This window comes from Zonotrichia albicollis, chromosome 3, assembly GCF_047830755.1.
Source record: "Zonotrichia albicollis isolate bZonAlb1 chromosome 3, bZonAlb1.hap1, whole genome shotgun sequence".
Taxonomy (NCBI): Eukaryota; Metazoa; Chordata; class Aves; order Passeriformes; family Passerellidae; genus Zonotrichia; species Zonotrichia albicollis.
In genome coordinates, this window is record NC_133821.1 from 63,768,330 (window position 1) to 63,785,292 (window position 16,963).

Genomic DNA, 16,963 nt, shown 5'->3' on the forward strand with positions numbered 1-16,963 from the left:
CATTGACCTACTTTATGTCTTCTTTTTGCTTCACTCCTTTAGGTGTCACTTTGCTTCTCAAAAGGAATCTTTAGATGCCTTTGACCTCTTGTATGGTATCCTTTCTAGTTTATCTTTCGATTTCTTCATGTTCTCCTTTTTGATTGCACCAAAGGATTGCAGACACTGAGCAGCTCCTTAATGTGGGAATTTTGAAGGATACATTCTGTACAGCATGATAAAGCTACAATTGCTCTGTAGCACAAAATGTTTGGGAAAAAAAATGATGTTAAAAAAAGGGAGAGTCTGACCCAAAGCTCGCTGACCTGCCATAAACTTTGGTGAGGTTTGGAGCAGGGACTGTATATTTCAATATTAAACTTGAACATGCCTCTTAAAGAAAAAAAAGGGAAAAGGAAAGTGGCAAACATTTCAGTAAACAACAGTGATGAGTACACTTTTGATTAAGGCATAGAGAGGTCCAGAAAATGTCACCAGCCCACACATGCCGAGGTACAGAAGTCCCTGTTGGGTAAAAAGGTCTTTGGTGTACAATCACATTTGTAATGATGCAAGCTGCAAAGGGTAAATAATAAAAATAGCACATTGTCAGATTTTGTAAATAACACGGGGCTGACGTGCACAGCTGCAGAAAGCTCTCTAAGCATGGGTACAAGATTCCTGCCCGTGTGACCAGGGAGCCTCTGGGTCCGTGAGAGGGGCTGTGAGCACGGAGCTCACTGCCGTGCCCTGCGGGAAGCCCGTGCCTCTCCTCTCCCAGCGCAGTCCCGCTGGGAAAGCTCTGCGGCTGGGGAAGGAGCAGGCTGGTCTGTCAGCAGAGGGAAGAAGGAGAGGAAATAATGAAGGCAATCCCCTGAGGGAAGCTGAGCAGAAAAGACCTTTCGACCTGACTAATGGCTGACATACGAGACTCCTGTGCCGGATCAATTGCTTCGACAAATGCGGAGGGTGACGGCTGGAAGATCACAAAACCCCTGCGCCTGGGGAGCTGCGCGGGCTCGGCATTGAGATGAGGGCACTCGCCTGCCTGGGTGGAAGCAGAAACCAGAAACTGAATTTCACGTGGACAAATTTCACACTTGATAGGTTTTGATTCAGACCTGGAGAGTCGTAGTTGTTAAAATGCAGCCTGAATGCAACTTTTACATTGGATAGCTAGATAATGCAACTCTGGATGAATTTAAAATATAGGGTGCAGTCTTTTCTGTGTTTGTCATTGTGGCTGCAGAGCAACGAGGATTTTATTCAAGGTAGAATGTAATATGACTTGCCTATAAGAAGCAGAGTGAGAATAAAATTTCCTTTTAAAGGTGCATCTTATTGTAAAAGGGTTTCTGTAAAACACCAGGAAACGAAACCATGAAGCTTGATTTTGCTTCTGCCTAGGTCTGTGTGGCTGATCTGAAAGGCAGCACCTTCCTGCCGAAGTTAGTTAAGTCTCTGACATGCAACCCAATCCTTAAGAAAGATGGGGAGGGAGGTGATGGGTTGGAGAGGATATTTGACTCGTCTCTTTCGCAGGGATGCGGTGCCTTGTGCAACTTTCCGGCTTTGCGGGGGAGAGGGCACCCTGTTACACAAAACAGAAGTGGCGGTGTGGGTTACTCGGCTCTTTTTAACTGATTCTCTTTTCCCTTTTTTCCGGTTTTTTTTTCCCCCGAGAGGTGGCAATGGCGGGAGCATGAAGACACCCTGGGGGATGGGTGCATCCGCGCACCCAGCCCCTGCTTTGCTTTGCCCCTGTGCAAACACAAAATTTATGTTCCCAGAGACCGAAAATCGCCGCCGGCGTCCCGGCGGGGCGGTCGGAGGAGAGGGGCGGCTCTTCCTCTGCAAACTTTCCCTGTCCCCTCCCTCGCCGCCGCTCTCCGTCCTCTTCTCTCCTCGCCGCCCTTCTCGGCTGCCCGACGGCGATGGCTGAGAGGCCGGGGAGCAGCGGGACGGCCTCGCTGCCCGTCTGGTCCCTGCCCGGTCCCCGCGGCCGCTCCCAAAGCGACATCTCCTCCTTCTCCTCCTCCCGGAGGACCTGCCTGCTGCGGTCCAGCGTGGGCGGCTCAGGTAAGGGGGAGGGAGGGAAGGGTCCGTGTGTCCGAGACCTCGGAGCCGAGCTGAATTTGGGGAAAGACATGCTCGCTGATACCCTGTCCTGCTCTCCCAGACGTAGGACCTGCCTTCTCTCGGTGGCCGGTGGTGTGCATTTCTGGGGTTGGCGGTGCTTGATCTTCTCCCTGATAAGATGTTTGGAGAGTTCCAGGGTTTTATACCCATGTTCACACAAATGAATGAATGGATCCTGGTAGCATCGTGGCTGCACATCCGTTTGCCAAAGCATCTCTGACTGCAGAAAAGTCTCATGAAAGCTTCAGGGTGTATTGCCAGGACATCAAAGCCCCTCATCTTGCTGCTTCACACATTACACTTCAACTGCATGTCAGGATTTTACCTGGTGCCCTTGTATCTGCTTTGGGATTTTAATAGGTGAGAAAAGCCACTGTGTAAGTCAGAATCCCACCATCTTCCTTCAGGAGTCAATCCCTGCTAGTGCACACAGGATGACTGGGGGTGGAAGCTGGCCCTTTGGGACAGAGTAGGCTTCCTGCAGGATTTGGAGAAGATTCACTGTATAAAACGAGAGGAAGTGAGGGTCCTAGTGTACAGTGCAGAGACTTGAAATCTGCCAAAGTGGTTGGGCTGTGCTTTACTCTGTCTATTTCCTGAGGTAGGGTACTAAGGAAGATGAAATTCTGGTCTCTGTAGGGCTGAGCACATTTTGAAAATGTGTGCTTGCCCAGTTGCAAATCAGCCCTTCTCTGTTGACTAGAAAAATCTGTAGGCACACACAGGCTGGTGATGTTGGTATTTTGGATGCACTCACACACTGCTGCACAGAGGTACCCGTGAAACACCATCAGGGAAGCTCCAGAGTGCACTGAGGGACCTCCTCTGCTGCAGCACAGGGCAGTGCAGTGCGTGGTTGGGCCTGAAATGGACCACAATGTTCTCTGATGTTTGTTCCTCAGGGAATCTTAAGATGAAGCAGAACATTTGCTTGGGGAAGATCAAGTGCACACATTCCCTCCTCCTGATGAGGAGAGAGGGAATGAAAACTTGCTTAGTCACATAGGAGCAAGTAGATTCAGCTTATGGGGCCAGAGGCTGCCATTTTCTGTATAATTTTCTGTTTTACCTTTTTCTGTGCCTGCTTAAAATTTATGGTGAAGGACATTTGGGACAGGGAGGAGGGAGGAGGTTCTAGTTCTTCAAAAAGGACTACTTTCAGGTATTTCAGCACCACCTGGAGAGTGCTGCATGAGCAATGCCCTGTGACTGGATGTGTGCACCCTGGATCCAGAGGGATCCCCACAGAGACTGACAAGATTGAGACCATATCAATGTAGACTCTGTTGGTTGGTGGCTGAAGTACTAAGACACGTGACAACGAGCTGAGGTGTCATTATGAGAGACTGGCAAATCTAGTGGAGGTTAAATTACAGTGTTTTCAAAGATATGTTGTTATTTGTAGTTTCTTACACATGACATTTTAGCATCCTCATTTCCTGACTTGATTTTTTATTTTAATTTTGAGGACGTGCTTCCTGCCAATAGGAAACAAGTGTTGCTTTCTTTGCTTTTAGGTTTTTTGGTCATATTTTTTAAATTGTATAATTTCTCCCTTGCTGCTTCCTGCTTGCAGTTAGTTGCTCATTGGACACAACAAAAACACTTACATATGGCCACACAACTGTTGATTCTGTCTTCAAAAAGGAAAGTATGCATTAAAGATGCAAAGTTGTTTAATGTTTAATATGGTGGTTAGAGAATTGGCTTTATACTGAGATGCCATTAAAATAACCTGCTTTTTCATTCCCCTACTAACCTGGAGAACAACTTGAATGGGGGCAGAAAAGTGAAGAAACAATATGAGTCATTGTTTTTGCTTCTACCTTTTTTTCTAGCCATATCATTTGATTAAAGTAGATGACTCATTTACATCCGATGTTACCTGTGCTCCAACAGCTGCGTGTATAGAAGAACAATTTGCATTTTAAATAACCTGCAAAATGTTTACTTTATGCCTGTTCCGAGTCTGAGTCACTTGCAACTGTTGGCAGCTTCTGTTGCATGCTTGTTTCCATTTTCTAGAACCTGACATAAATTGTGCTGAGAAGAAGTTGTCTCCTCACACTCTTCCAGTGATGGGTTGGTATCCCTGTAGAGGTTCACATTTATTTATTTTACCACTTTCTGATCCACCATTCTTCATGCAGGACCTATTAAAAGGCAGTATTTTTAGAGACCCTTCTAGCTAGGGGAAATACAATGTCTTTTTATAAAGCAGCTTTGGCAGTGGTCCATGAAATGCATCTGTTTGTTATTCTAGGTCAGTACTGTATGTATCTTGATAGTGCAGTGAGGCTGGTCTGGTGGTCCCCATGTTTATGCTCTCTGTGCTCTCTTAGCCCCACTCCTCCTTCTGCTGCTCCTACACACTGACAGAAGCAACTTCCTGGTATCACTTCACAGCATCTCACTTCATTAGCTGCTATCCAGTATGTGAGGACAATATATTTTCAGGATTTTCTTCTTCAAGCTGACCTTTCTTTTAGTGCTAGTGGTAGAAGATGATTTAATTTCTCTTTCTGGGCTATCACCTCTATCCACTGTTTTGTCAGGCCCTTTTATTTGTGCTAAGCTCCTGGGAGGAGTAAAGTGATACTCATCACGAGTATGGGTGGCATGATCTAGAATTTTGATTTAGACCCTGGAAAAGTGTAATGTTAGCAAAGTTCAAAACCTCTGTGGCAGGCATAGCTTGTGCATCACTTCAACATTGTGGTTTGCCCCAGCTGACAGCTGGCTGGTTCGTCAGAGCATCTGAAAGAGATGAGTAAAGCAAAACATACTCTTCTAAAATTTCAGGCCAACACCAGAGCCACTTGCAGAAAGCTGCTTGAATTACATACCTTTAAGCAGTCTTCCATATTTAGTGACTAGATTTAAACCCACCTTAAAGGTGGATCAATTTAGTCAAGTTTCTTAGTATGTCCAACACAGATGGGGACAGAACTGCAATTGGAAAAAAAAGACCCTGTTCAAACACTTTCCCAGCACTCATCCAAAACCTAGATTTGGTATTTGTGAGGCTGAAGGCAGCTGTCAGCACGAGCTGTAGGTCCTGGGTTGCAGGGTGGAAGAGGTGCTGTTTCACATCACATCCGATGGCAGGGCAGTGGCAGTGGTTCTCTTTGCGACAGCCCTGAGGCACCTGACAGACCTCAGGCTGCCACGGTGCCTGCTCTTTATCTGCACTGATCTGCATGTCCATGCAGTTTCCAGTTCGCTCTCCTTTCAGTGTTGTGGGTTTTGTTGTACAGCCTTGCACTTTGTTCCGAAGGTGGTGAGGTCTGTGGTGAGGTACGTCTTGGTGAAAAGGGAACCTTGCTGCTCAGATCAGAAGTCAGAAAACCACCCATCTCTCTGCTCTGGGATTGATGCTCTCGAAATGTTGCAGTTCCTCTTGAGGTCTCGCTCTTTGGCAGCAAGAAGCTTCAGATAATTTGTTCCATTAGTGAGAAATGCACCTTTCAGATGGAGGGGTGAGCTTCTTACACACCTTTCCATTTCTTTCATGGGTTCTTTGAGCCCTTCTGACGACAGACAAAAAAAAACCTACCTAAGAATTCAGACAGCAATTCATCAGTACCTTAGGCTTTAGCCCAGATATTGGGTTGAAGAAGAAAATGAAAGCCTGAGTGCAAATGGCAGTCCTGTCTCAAAACCTGTACATCCCAGGATGATTTTGGCTATTTTTGTGGGTTAATTTATTAAAAATTATAATGAGTGACATCTATGATGCCATCTGCTGCTGACTCCAGAGTAGGGTGGGTGAAAAGATTACTTAAAATCCCCCAGCTAAGTGAAGAACTGGGGAAGCTTTCTTGTAGTGATCAGAGCATCAAAGTGGCTGATGCTATACGAGAAGAAAATTTATGATTTTTGGACTTACTTAAGATTTTCATGACTATAGTATCCCACTTTGCAAAGTTAACAAATGTCAGATTCTCTTTTTATTGAAAAAATTCTCCGGTTGATGCAGAGGACACATTTTTGACAGCAGAAGGAATTTGAGAATCTAGAAAGGGTGAAACCCAGAATACACTCTAGACATTGACCTGATTATCTAGGAGTGTGGAATCTAGGGGAAAAGGGAAATTTTGGGTGGGTAGCTGTTAACGTGTATCTGTATTTCCTTTTGCACTTGTATTCCCCCAAAAAACTACAGATTCCAGTCACAAAGAGCCCTACCAAACTGTCTGGGAGCTAGGAAAATGTTGTTTTTCAGTCCTAAGATGGTGTTGATGAGGGAGAATATTCATGCTGTGGGAGAACACGATAAATAAAGCAGCTGATTTTGATACATTTTATGCAAATATAGGAGTTATGGGAAAACATGATTCTCCATCATATTAAGCAAGGCTTGTTTACTACATAAATTTAGGTACAGAATTTTGCAAGAAGCCCAAGGCAGACAATTTTTGGCAGAAATCAATAGTACAAGTTAAGACAAATAATAATTTGGGGGATTTAGAAACTCAACTCAGCATGACGAGGTCATTACCAAGAGTTAGTGTATCCTGTCCTAAGTTCACATTAATATTTTTGCATCAATTTTAAAATTCAAACTATCAGGAAGAGGCAACAAGCATAACCAAATGAAATTTGCCTTATGCTTATAGAACTGAAGCAGCTACTTTGTAATAATCTATTTAGGCCATCATGTGGTAATGTTACATCCCATCCAGGTCAACCTTACATGTAACTTGTAGTTTCAGAATGATGCTGAGGAAAAGTTTAGGAATCATTTGTACTGCATACATTGACAAAGTTCAAGTCTGCCTGAAAAACAATTCCGTTTATAAATTAGATGGGCATATAAAGAAGAAGCATGTGTCAGAATATAGTCAGCCATTTCTAATGTGAGTTTATACCAAAAAATACACAAAATAAGAACATGATTGTTTTATACGGGACTAAAAGACATTATTCCCCACCAACTCTTGCAGCATAACTGGAGTAGGTTCTTGTAATTAGCCCAGCCTGATTAAGCATGAAAGGGGATGCCGGATTTATCTCGGCTGTTTGAGGGGCCTGGGAAGGCCTGAGGGTGGCCTTGGGGCACCACGCGTGTTTAAGGACGAGAAGAGGCTTCAGTTCTTCTTTCTGGTTTTATGTTTATTAATTGTTTATCTAAAAGATGTTCTTTCAGCCCAACAGAGATCCGCACAGCAGTCAGCCATGGGCACACTCTGCCGTCCCACGGACCGCCACGTATCTTTATACCCTTTGCTACGTATACAATATTTATCATTTTTCCCCAATACCATCTATTGTTATAACTCGGTGTACTCTTAGTAATAACCAATAGAAAGGTGCCACCATCACCAAAGAAGATGGAGGAGAGGAGGAAGAAGAAGGAGGGCAGGACACACCCCAATTCCTCCATCTTACTCCTCTAAACCCCCCTGTACATAAATCCTAAACCTTGTGTCTCACCCTCTAATTAACTAATCTTTCCACCCTTCACCCCGGTGAAGCCCTCTTATCTTCATAAAGGTGTCGTCTCCCGTGTAGGGTCAAAGTCCTGCCACCAGACACTTCTGGCAACATTCCAGGACTCCCGGGCCCCCCAAGGGTGGTCCCGGGGGCCCTGCATCCCAGGATTCAAATCCTGGGATCCCACAGGGGAGACCCTGGGAATACCATGGTTTACAAACATAAATCATGTGTTCCACATGTCATTTACACATGGCATAGTTTCTGAGCTTTATAATAATATATTCAGACTTGGGTTCAGGCTTAAAAAAAAAAGAAATTACATGTGATGAGAATCTTCATGGTTGGCTAAGTAGAAATTTAGCTCCAAACATCTGCAGGATAGTATTTAATGCATGTTTTGCAGCAGCTAGACCAGCAGCTGATGGTGAGATCTGCTTAGTGGTTTGCTGCTGATTATTTTAGTTTCTCAAGGCCTTTTGGCATTTAGCACTTCCTGCTGCTCTGTGGCTCCTAGCAAGTAACCACTTAATATCAGACCACTTGTCAAGTATGAGGGCTGAAGAAGTGATTCAAAGAATGGCTGAAGAAAAATTGTTCTTCTCTTACTGAATGTAAGCAACTTGTTCTAAAAAAGCTTTTGTTTTGGTTTTAAAACCTAAATGTTTAATTAGCCAAATCCATCATTAGCACAAATAGTTTATCTTTCTTTCCCACCCCACTCCTGCGCATCCTTCTCTTTTTGCCATTGTTTCCAGAAATAGCATGCACAACTTAAGGTCAAAAAACTGGGGAGAATTAGCAGATTTTTTAAAGGTTCATGAAGAATTTACATTTTTAAAATTTATTTAGGCTTTTTGAAATCAGAATCTTTCCAGTGCCAGAAATCCTGTAAGAGTTCAGCTTTCAGTAACACCAATACTAGTTGTGTTTCTGAATTTTCACAAACTCTCATTGAATATGCTTTATCATAAAGCAAACATCTTTTTAGTGATAATCTTTTATTTTTCTTCCTTTTCCCCTGGGATTTTACCTAGCATGTTGCTACTTTTAACAAATGCAGAAATTGCTTTTTCTCAGGTACAAACTGAGTGCACAAAAGGAAAAATATCCAGAAGAAAATAGAAAGTTCTGACTTCAGTGTTCTGAGTTCATTCACTTCTCACCTTATTTTTGAAATTGTCAGTCTTAAACCCCACCACAACAAGAGGTACCCTTGCTCTCCATTCATGTGGAAAGCACTGTGATCTTCCTGAAATGCAAGCAGAGTTTGTAGGCACTTCCCTTGGTGGTGAGCTGAGAAAACTTGTTCCCATTGTGAGGTTTTGATGCAGAACTGGACTTCTAAGATGGTGTGTTGTACAAATTCTGTTTGTGTCTTAGATGTTGTCACAATTTTTGAGTTTTGAAACAGCGAAATATTAGTAAATTTTATCAGTATGAAGGATTTAGTATAATGGGCTCAGAATTTAGCCTGAAGCTGCCAAGCCGCCGTGCTTCGCAAGTCGGCCGCGCTCTCAGATGTAGGGAGCACTCCACAGAGGAGCTAAAGAGCAGCTTAAACCACTGCATCCTTTGCTGATGAGACACTTTTCTACCCTTTCCCATTTCTCTCACATTTCATACATGTTTCTGACACATCCTGCCCTTCACATTTCTCACGCCAGGCTCTATTCAGAGAAATACAGGACCTAACAGAGCAGGGCTGGGAGGGAAATGTGGAAGAGTGGAAGAGGAAGCATTCAACCACAGATGGCAGCGTGGTGACACTTCACACGAGATAAAATATTTTAAAAAAACTTTTCAAAATAATTATAATATTTTACAATATTTTTCAGACAATGCAGCATTTAACAGTTATTTTGAATTAAATATGTGCATTGTAGCTTGGCCCACATTTTCTAACGTTTGCACAATTTACAGTACCCAGAAGAAAATTTGTTTAGAGAGAGTGGACTCCCATTAAAAGCAGTTGCTTTTTGTTTCCCCTTAACTTCAGGCATGGCTTCGGTTTCACACACAAATTGTGGTGGCTCCCACTTGGGGAATTTGCCCAGTTGCACAGCACCACACACTATTTTCCCCTAAATGGATTCCTCAGTCAGCAGCTCTGTTTTGGCACCTTTACGAGGTTGTTCCTATCCAAACTGTACTAGGAGTAAGAGTCTTTCTTCCTTTCTTTCTTTCATCTTTCCTCCTTTCAACTCATTCTTGCTTTCATCTTCTGCCCTTTCACTCCCCTCTTTCCTACTAACTTCTTTTCTGCCTTCTCCATAGCTTCCAGTTAATGTCATTTATATTGTGTTCATAGCCTAAACATCACTTTGGGTGATCCTCGGTCGAGGTCTGGATAGGTACATGTGAGGTTGCTGTATCCTGCCCATCTGAGTCTAATGCACTGCGATGTGAAGGGACTAGGAACCTCCAATTAATGACATTAAGTTTATAAAATAATAATGCAATCACCTGCAATTAATAACATCAAGTAAATAAACAGTAAGTTTATTTTCTGTCTGTCACAGAGAGACAGAGGAGAATTTGTATAGGCCAAGCAAAGATTCCTTCAATGTTAAGAATTCATTGGGAAAGGGTAAAAGATCTCCTAAAAATTCTAAAAGAAAGGGTTGCTGCGTATTAGGAATGAAGGAGAAGTGCTTCAGAGCCTTTCCAAGATAAAGCTTGGCACAATGGCAAGGATCAGGAAACATGGACTCTGGCATCATCCTTACTTTATTTAAAGTTATTAAGTTTCTTTGAATACAGTTTTTTCCTGATAAGAGTTTTGTGACAATCAACTTTTCCTTTTTTTCTGTAGATCCTGATTTCAGGCATGTTTCTTAATTTTCAGGAGAAATATCTGACAAAAAATTTTGAAAATAGTAAATTGTCACCTCAAAAAATTAACTGAGGTTTCTATAGCTTTTCATCATATAGATTTTTGGTGTAGGCTTTTTTTCTTCTAGCTTGGGGATCAGGAAGAGGAATTGAAGCAGCAGGGAAGTGCCAGAATTTCCCCACCACAAAAATGTGACTATCCTGAGGGGGCCTCTCCATAAAATGCACAACCTTCCAAGGCAAGGGTAACCACTGCCGGATTCATTTACAAATTGTTGAATATCAAAAGGTGCAAATGCCTTCTTGACAGAATAAGGATGTTGAATATATCAGAGAACCAGACTGTAAAGAGCATGTTGAGCAAAGCTCTCCCTCCAGAGCATGTGTGTTTAGTTTTCTTGTTTTTGGGGGTAGAATCACAGGTTTTAACATATGTCTGTGACTAATACACACATTACTGAAGAAAATTACAGCCACTAAGTAGAATTGGTATTGAGGTATTGTTTTGCATCCTCTACAGGCACAGTAAAGAGGGGTTGTGGTTCATTTGCAATTGAATGTGCCCTAATTGCAGGCCTTCTTTGTGTTCAAACACAGGCAGCTATATTTAAACTTTATGAGTGAAAGGATAATTAGCAGTCTTCTGCTTGCCACTTTTTAATTTATGTCCTCTCTTGCCCAGTGTCAGGGCTGCCAGTAAATGTTAGTGGTTTAAACCACCCATGAAACTGTGACTTTTTATCTGAAAAAAGATTAGTGATACCAAGGCGCAGCACAAAAAGGCAGAGTCTGCAAGACGTAATTCTGATTTTTATTCTGATTTAAAGCAGTTTTGGCAAGATCAGAAGAGTTGGATTTGAAATATGTTATTTTGCTTACACAGCCAGAGCCACAGTAATTGATCAGGGACTAGTGGGCATCCCAAACCAGGATAAGAACTGCTCCAGTTCCAAGGATGAGGCATGGCAAAGCTCCCTTTGTTACTTAGGTTTATAGGTGCCTCTGCCTGTGTTTCTGAGTAGACTCTCAACTCTATATCCTTAGGAGTGAGCCAAGAGAGAGAATTACACCTCCCCAGGGGCATGGCATCTTTCTTCCAGCTGTCTGACTTTTGAGCCCTTAACATTTTTTTAAAAAACATGGTGCCTTCCTGTTATGTCTTCCTGCAAACAAAACTGAGTGGCAAATTTCACATCATGTTTATTTTAGTGAATAGCAAATAAAAAGCAAAGTCTGCCACCCAGCTATTTAAGTATTTAGAGACAAATCTGCTATGAATTTTGCCTTTCTTTGGAAGTTGAGATAAACAACAGCTTTTGATCTACAAATAGCAAAAATCATTTTGGAGAAAGATTTCCAAAAAATTGATGCAGTAATTTTCAGAGCTTTCTCATATTTAGCTGGTCATCTTGGGATTTGTCTAATGGGATCTTCCTGAAGCACACTGGTGAATGTGTGTGCAATTCTGTAGGCGATTTCAGCTCTCACGCCTCAAGCCTCTCTGTGGTGCAGATGTTTATCACTGGCCACATGGTAAATGAGAGCATTGTACACACTCTTGCATTTAGTGGTCTACCTGAAAGAAGCTGTGAAAGCTGCACCCTTGCAGTGCAGCCCTTGCCAGGCCTGCAGGGAATGAGCAGAGTGAATGACTTCCTTTCAGCTACAGGGGCTACACTTCCTTTCAGCTTCAGGACTTCGGATGTGCTGCCTGCCCCTTTTTTGGCTCTCTATCAAATAGCTGTCCTGATGATCACCAGACCCTGGAAGAAAGTTTTCCTCCTTGAAATTTCCATAGGGATTTTTTTTTCTTTTTTTTTTTTTTTTGCCCTTCACTCAGTGCCTGCTGTGGAGGCAGTGCCAGGCAGCTCCACAGGTTTGCCTATCCTTGGGTGAGGGAAGATGGCAAGGTAATTGCCTAACAGCAGCTAAGGCTTTGAAATCACTTTTAATTCAAGCTGGGTTAAGTAAATGTAACCAAAGAACTTCTTTTTATAATTTCTGAAATAACTCAGTTGCTGATCTTTCAAAAAGAGAAAGAAAACATCACAGACAGAGTGAGTGCTGGCAAGATATCTGTAACCAGTCTGCTGAATACAGGGGGAGAGAAACCCATCAGACTTTACCTTGGTGTCAGCAGTTTAAAGATTTTCCATGCTTCTTTTCCTATGTCTTCTGTGAGGTTTGTAATAATATTGTCTGTTTTGGATGGCTTTGCGTTTCAGTAGAAATTTGTAATTTATTGAAATTTTAAATTATGTCTTGCTGGCAACACAGAAGTTGTTATCCCATAAATTTCTGGTGAGTGGAAGTAACTCAGTGGAGTGCACAGCTTTTGCAACTTTATTGTGTTATTATATAAACTCTGTGGGGAAAAAGATATTTGTTCTGCTCATGATAGGCCAAGACTGGAAAAGTGCTGTAAGCACAGGAGGGGATGTGTGAAATTTCTTGGGAGTGAGATTTATTGGGCTGGGAAATGGCCTCCCAGGAGGAACAATGAAAGTTGCTCTCCCTTAAGTTCTGAAGCACTTGAAACCAGAGCTGGAAACATACTAAAAAGTATGTGAAAATAAACTTTTTACAGCAACAATGAGCAGGGCCTTTTGCAGTTGTGAATGTTTTGTTTGGTTTTTTTGGTTTGGTTTTTTTATTGCTGTGTTTAGGCCAAGTCAGGAATGGCAGCAGAGGGACAGAGGACTGAGTATACAAACCATCCATCTGCCAGAATCACGGGGCAAAGGAAATAAAGATGGAACTTGCTTTGATAGTGGATGGAAGAGCCACATCCATGACCCACCCTCAGTGACACAGTGTCCTCTCTGCCTCCTTTAAAAGCAGACAGAAGTGAAAGAGATAGAAAGGAGTTCTCCTAAGCAGCAAATAAATAGCTGACAATTAGATAAGCAAAATGAAATGACAAAGCCAAATCCACCCTTAGTATTTGGATGAGGAATTCTGTTACACACAGTTTTATCCTAAGCTTAAGATAAATATATATTCAGATGATTTTGGGTGAATATTTAGAATATTTAGATGAATTCTAGACAATTCTGGACAATTTTGACAGTGAGAAGTACTTTAAATAAACAAGCTTAGTCTGCTTTCTGAGACAATCACCTTCTTTAAAGATATCAAAAAGATTTTAATTCAGGCACTAATTAATGAAGTCAATTCTAATATTTGTTAGAACTCCATAGTTGTCCTTCAATGAACTTGTCTCAGTTATATATGCCCCACAGAGAAAATAAATCCCAGAAAACTAAACTTCATGCATATCTTGTATGAAGCGATATTTGACACAAAATGTTTTCATATAAATATTGATTATCATAATAAAAGGAGAGAAGGGAAAAAATCCAGAAGGAAGTCTGCAAATGGCAATATGCATCTCTCTCAGACTCAGAATTAGATGCTTCAAATTATGCACATTTATAAGAAGAACTGGATTTTTTAAAAAAAATTCAAATGTTTTCTGATTCTAATAATTTTGCATGTCAATAACAGCTATCAAAATATGTGCACTTGGCAGTAGTCCTAACTCCATTTGTTAATGTGAGCTTAATCTATAGAAGAAGAGTTGCAAGAGTTACTTTTTTGCAGCAATTTGGGATTCCTGCAATTTGGCCAGTCTAATAATTATACCAGGGAAAAATCAGAAGCCAAGTTCAACAGCATATGGTAGACGCCAGATATCTGTGGGATTCACTCTGATGTTGAAGACTCCTGTAGGATAAAGGCTGGTATGGTTCAAGGAACCCAAATTCCTTGTTTGTCTTGTAATGAAATACTTCCCCTCTGTGCCGGTCTGAGGGATGTAACATCCCTAAGTGGATTTCTCTGAGCCCTGGAATTTTTATAATAGCACTGAACATTGGCTGAGTCATGTGGACAGCAGGCACTGAAATAAATGCTGCCACAGAACTGCAGAACAGTTTTTATTAGCTGTATATTTTTTCTGTAAAATTTCAGTAGATTCTCCTGCTGGGAATTCACAGCACATGAGGAAGAAGAGCATGTCAAGGGTGTCCTGTACATAGGCAATGAAGAGCTCTTGGGTATGATAATGTGTGTATACATGAAAAAATAGCTACCCAGCTTCAGTTCAGTGCAGTCCATTTAGGCGACATTTTTTAAACCACTGAAACATAAATATCAGGCTGGTGGGGCCTTACTTTCTCTGCTAGAAAATACAGGTACACAGCCACAGGGAAGGAAGGAACTGCTCCGTAGCTATTGAGTATCTCCAAGAGAAATGCTGATGGCTGGCCACAGGAACCCTTGCTCTGAACAGGGCAACAGGCTTCAGTCACTGCACTTTGAGATTGCCATGGAAGGAAAAGGGGCTGGGCACCCCTTTCCTTTCCCTCTTGAGTCTATGCTGTCATCTTTCCCTCCCATTTCTGACATTTGAGGTAGTGTGAGTAGATAATACAGGCTTTTTGATCTCTCAGCAAATGCGTTGGCTTTGAGAGCAGGAGATGCAGCAATTCCAGCCGACCAAGCACCCTTCAGTGAGGATGGCACCCAGGCTAAGCCAAGGAGGCCCAGCCAAGGCATCACTGGGACTGCCTCCCACCCAAGCCTCCCTGCCAGGTGCTGTGCAGCCCCTGTGAAAGGCAGGAGTGCCCTGCCAATGAAGACTGCTGCCATGGGTCTGGCCTTGTGACTTCATTGTGGCTTTCCAGTGCTTAACATTGTTTTGGTTTGGCTCTTACAGTCACATTCTGAGTTGTGGGGTTTTTCCCCTCCAGTGGCTGCTGGACTTCCTTGGTGTTGAAAACTTCTGAAAACAAAATTCTCCCATGCTTGGGCATTCAGAGGTTTGCAGAAAGAGACAGAAAAATAACTGCTTTTTTTTTATTCCAAAAGAAGTTATAATATGCTTTCTACTGCATCTCCATGTTCCTGGAGGCTTGATTCATGATATTGGTGCATTTGTGGTTGGCAGTGCAGCTATTGACTCCAAAGGGTCAAAGCAAAGGTTTAGGCTGGAGTAGATTGCTGCAGCTTTTATCCCAGGAAGGATTCTTTACAACACTTTACAAAGATGAGGTGACCTGAAGTTAAATATCACAGTCCTGTAGAAGGCAAAAGTCCCTTTGGGAGCAGACTGGCTTTTTTCAGTTCCAGCCTCTTAAGAAAATCCTGATGCAAGCAGGGATGAGATGCATTAACAGGGATGAGATGCATTAACAGGTTTTGTGATTGGCCAGGGTCAATAAGGATCAAAATAAATGTGAGATTGCTTTCCAAAGGAAATTAGACAAAGAGCAAGTACAAAGCATCTAGAGCAATTCCACAGTAGATAAAAATACACAGCAGCTTCTACCTTCATGCTGTGAAAGCCCTGTGAAGGTCCCTCGGTGATCTGGGAGTCTGCAGGCAGCCAGCCTTCAGAGAACAGGATCTCCTCATGGGAGGAGAGCCCTGCTTTGGTTCCTTGTTACTCAGGTAAGGACAGAAAGAGGATGGGACTGTCCATGATTATCTGTGACTCACTTCCTCTGCTGCATGTGAGTGGGAGAGAGGAGTGTACTAGCTCTTCTTCTCTGGTGTGAGCAGTATTATCTCCTCCCACACAGCTAGGCCTTTTATTATTGTGCCAAGAGGAGTAGGAAGGGCCAGGAGAAATCAAGATGAAAAAGTACTGACTCGTATAGCAAAGAAAATTTGAAATAGTTTAACATATAAAAGATCCTCATCAGAAAGAGAAGAAAATGCTTCACTGAAAATGTTGACACCTTTTTATGTTAATCTGCCCTGATGTCCACAAACAGAGCAAATGATTTCTTTATCTAGAAAAATCCATTGATTCTGCTCTGCTTCTTTCACTTTATCTCCAACAAATGACCTTTTGGCTCAGCATCTCTGATTGCTGTTCAGTGGAAAATCTTTATTCTCCAGGTCTTTTGTATTATGATGTCCACCAAGTGTGGGAAAAGTAGGGATGCTCTCCATCTGAAGGAGTCCATCTGCCTGTGGTGGCCAGCAGAGATGATGTGCTGGACCCTTACCAGCTCCAGAGCTGCTCTGCTATAGATATGAGAATAGTCCATAGACTGAGATTTTCCAACAGGTCTGTGGAGGAGTCTGAAAATATTGACAGACAGCAGCAAATGAAGAGGTTGGTGGCTTTAAACAATTTGTTTGTCTTATAGTAATTGCCTGAAGAAAGCATCCCGTATGTAAGCAATATTTTTCATTTTTTCCCTGTGTAATGAAGATGTAAATAATGGAGCTTTCTTCTGGTATTGTTTGTGCTATTTCCTGCCCTACAACGCCCAACAGCTTCAGTGACCTTCCTTCAGGGGGAGGGAAATGGGAAAAATTTGGAAAAGCCAAGATTTTGGATTTTGTGACTATGCTTATGTTCATCAATATATGGTCAAAACAGAATATATTGCCCAGCAATAAGGTAGATTTAACCCCCTTATGCTTCCTATTTTGTTACATCCTCCTTATTCTAGTCATTTTTGATAGGGTTAAGGGCACCCTTAATGTAATTACTGCAGCATCTTGCCTTGTCACCACCCAAAGAGCTTCCCCTGAGCCCAGCCACACACTGAAAGCA

General features: G+C 42.4%; 1 protein-coding gene across 2 annotated transcripts in view; it reads left to right on the forward strand.

The window, feature by feature from the left end:
• The first annotated feature begins 1,854 nt into the window (after positions 1-1,854).
• PHACTR2 (phosphatase and actin regulator 2) overlaps positions 1,855-16,963 on the forward strand; it is a 135,794-nt gene continuing 120,685 nt past the window's right edge. Inside the window, exon 1 of one of the 2 annotated variants that reach the window (XM_014269302.3) lies at positions 1,855-2,058. In XM_014269302.3, the coding sequence (XP_014124777.2) occupies positions 1,914-2,058 (145 nt within the window). In that variant the 5' untranslated portion in view covers positions 1,855-1,913. The remainder of the gene's footprint in view (positions 2,059-16,963) is intronic. The other variant, XM_014269303.3, reaches the window with a different exon arrangement.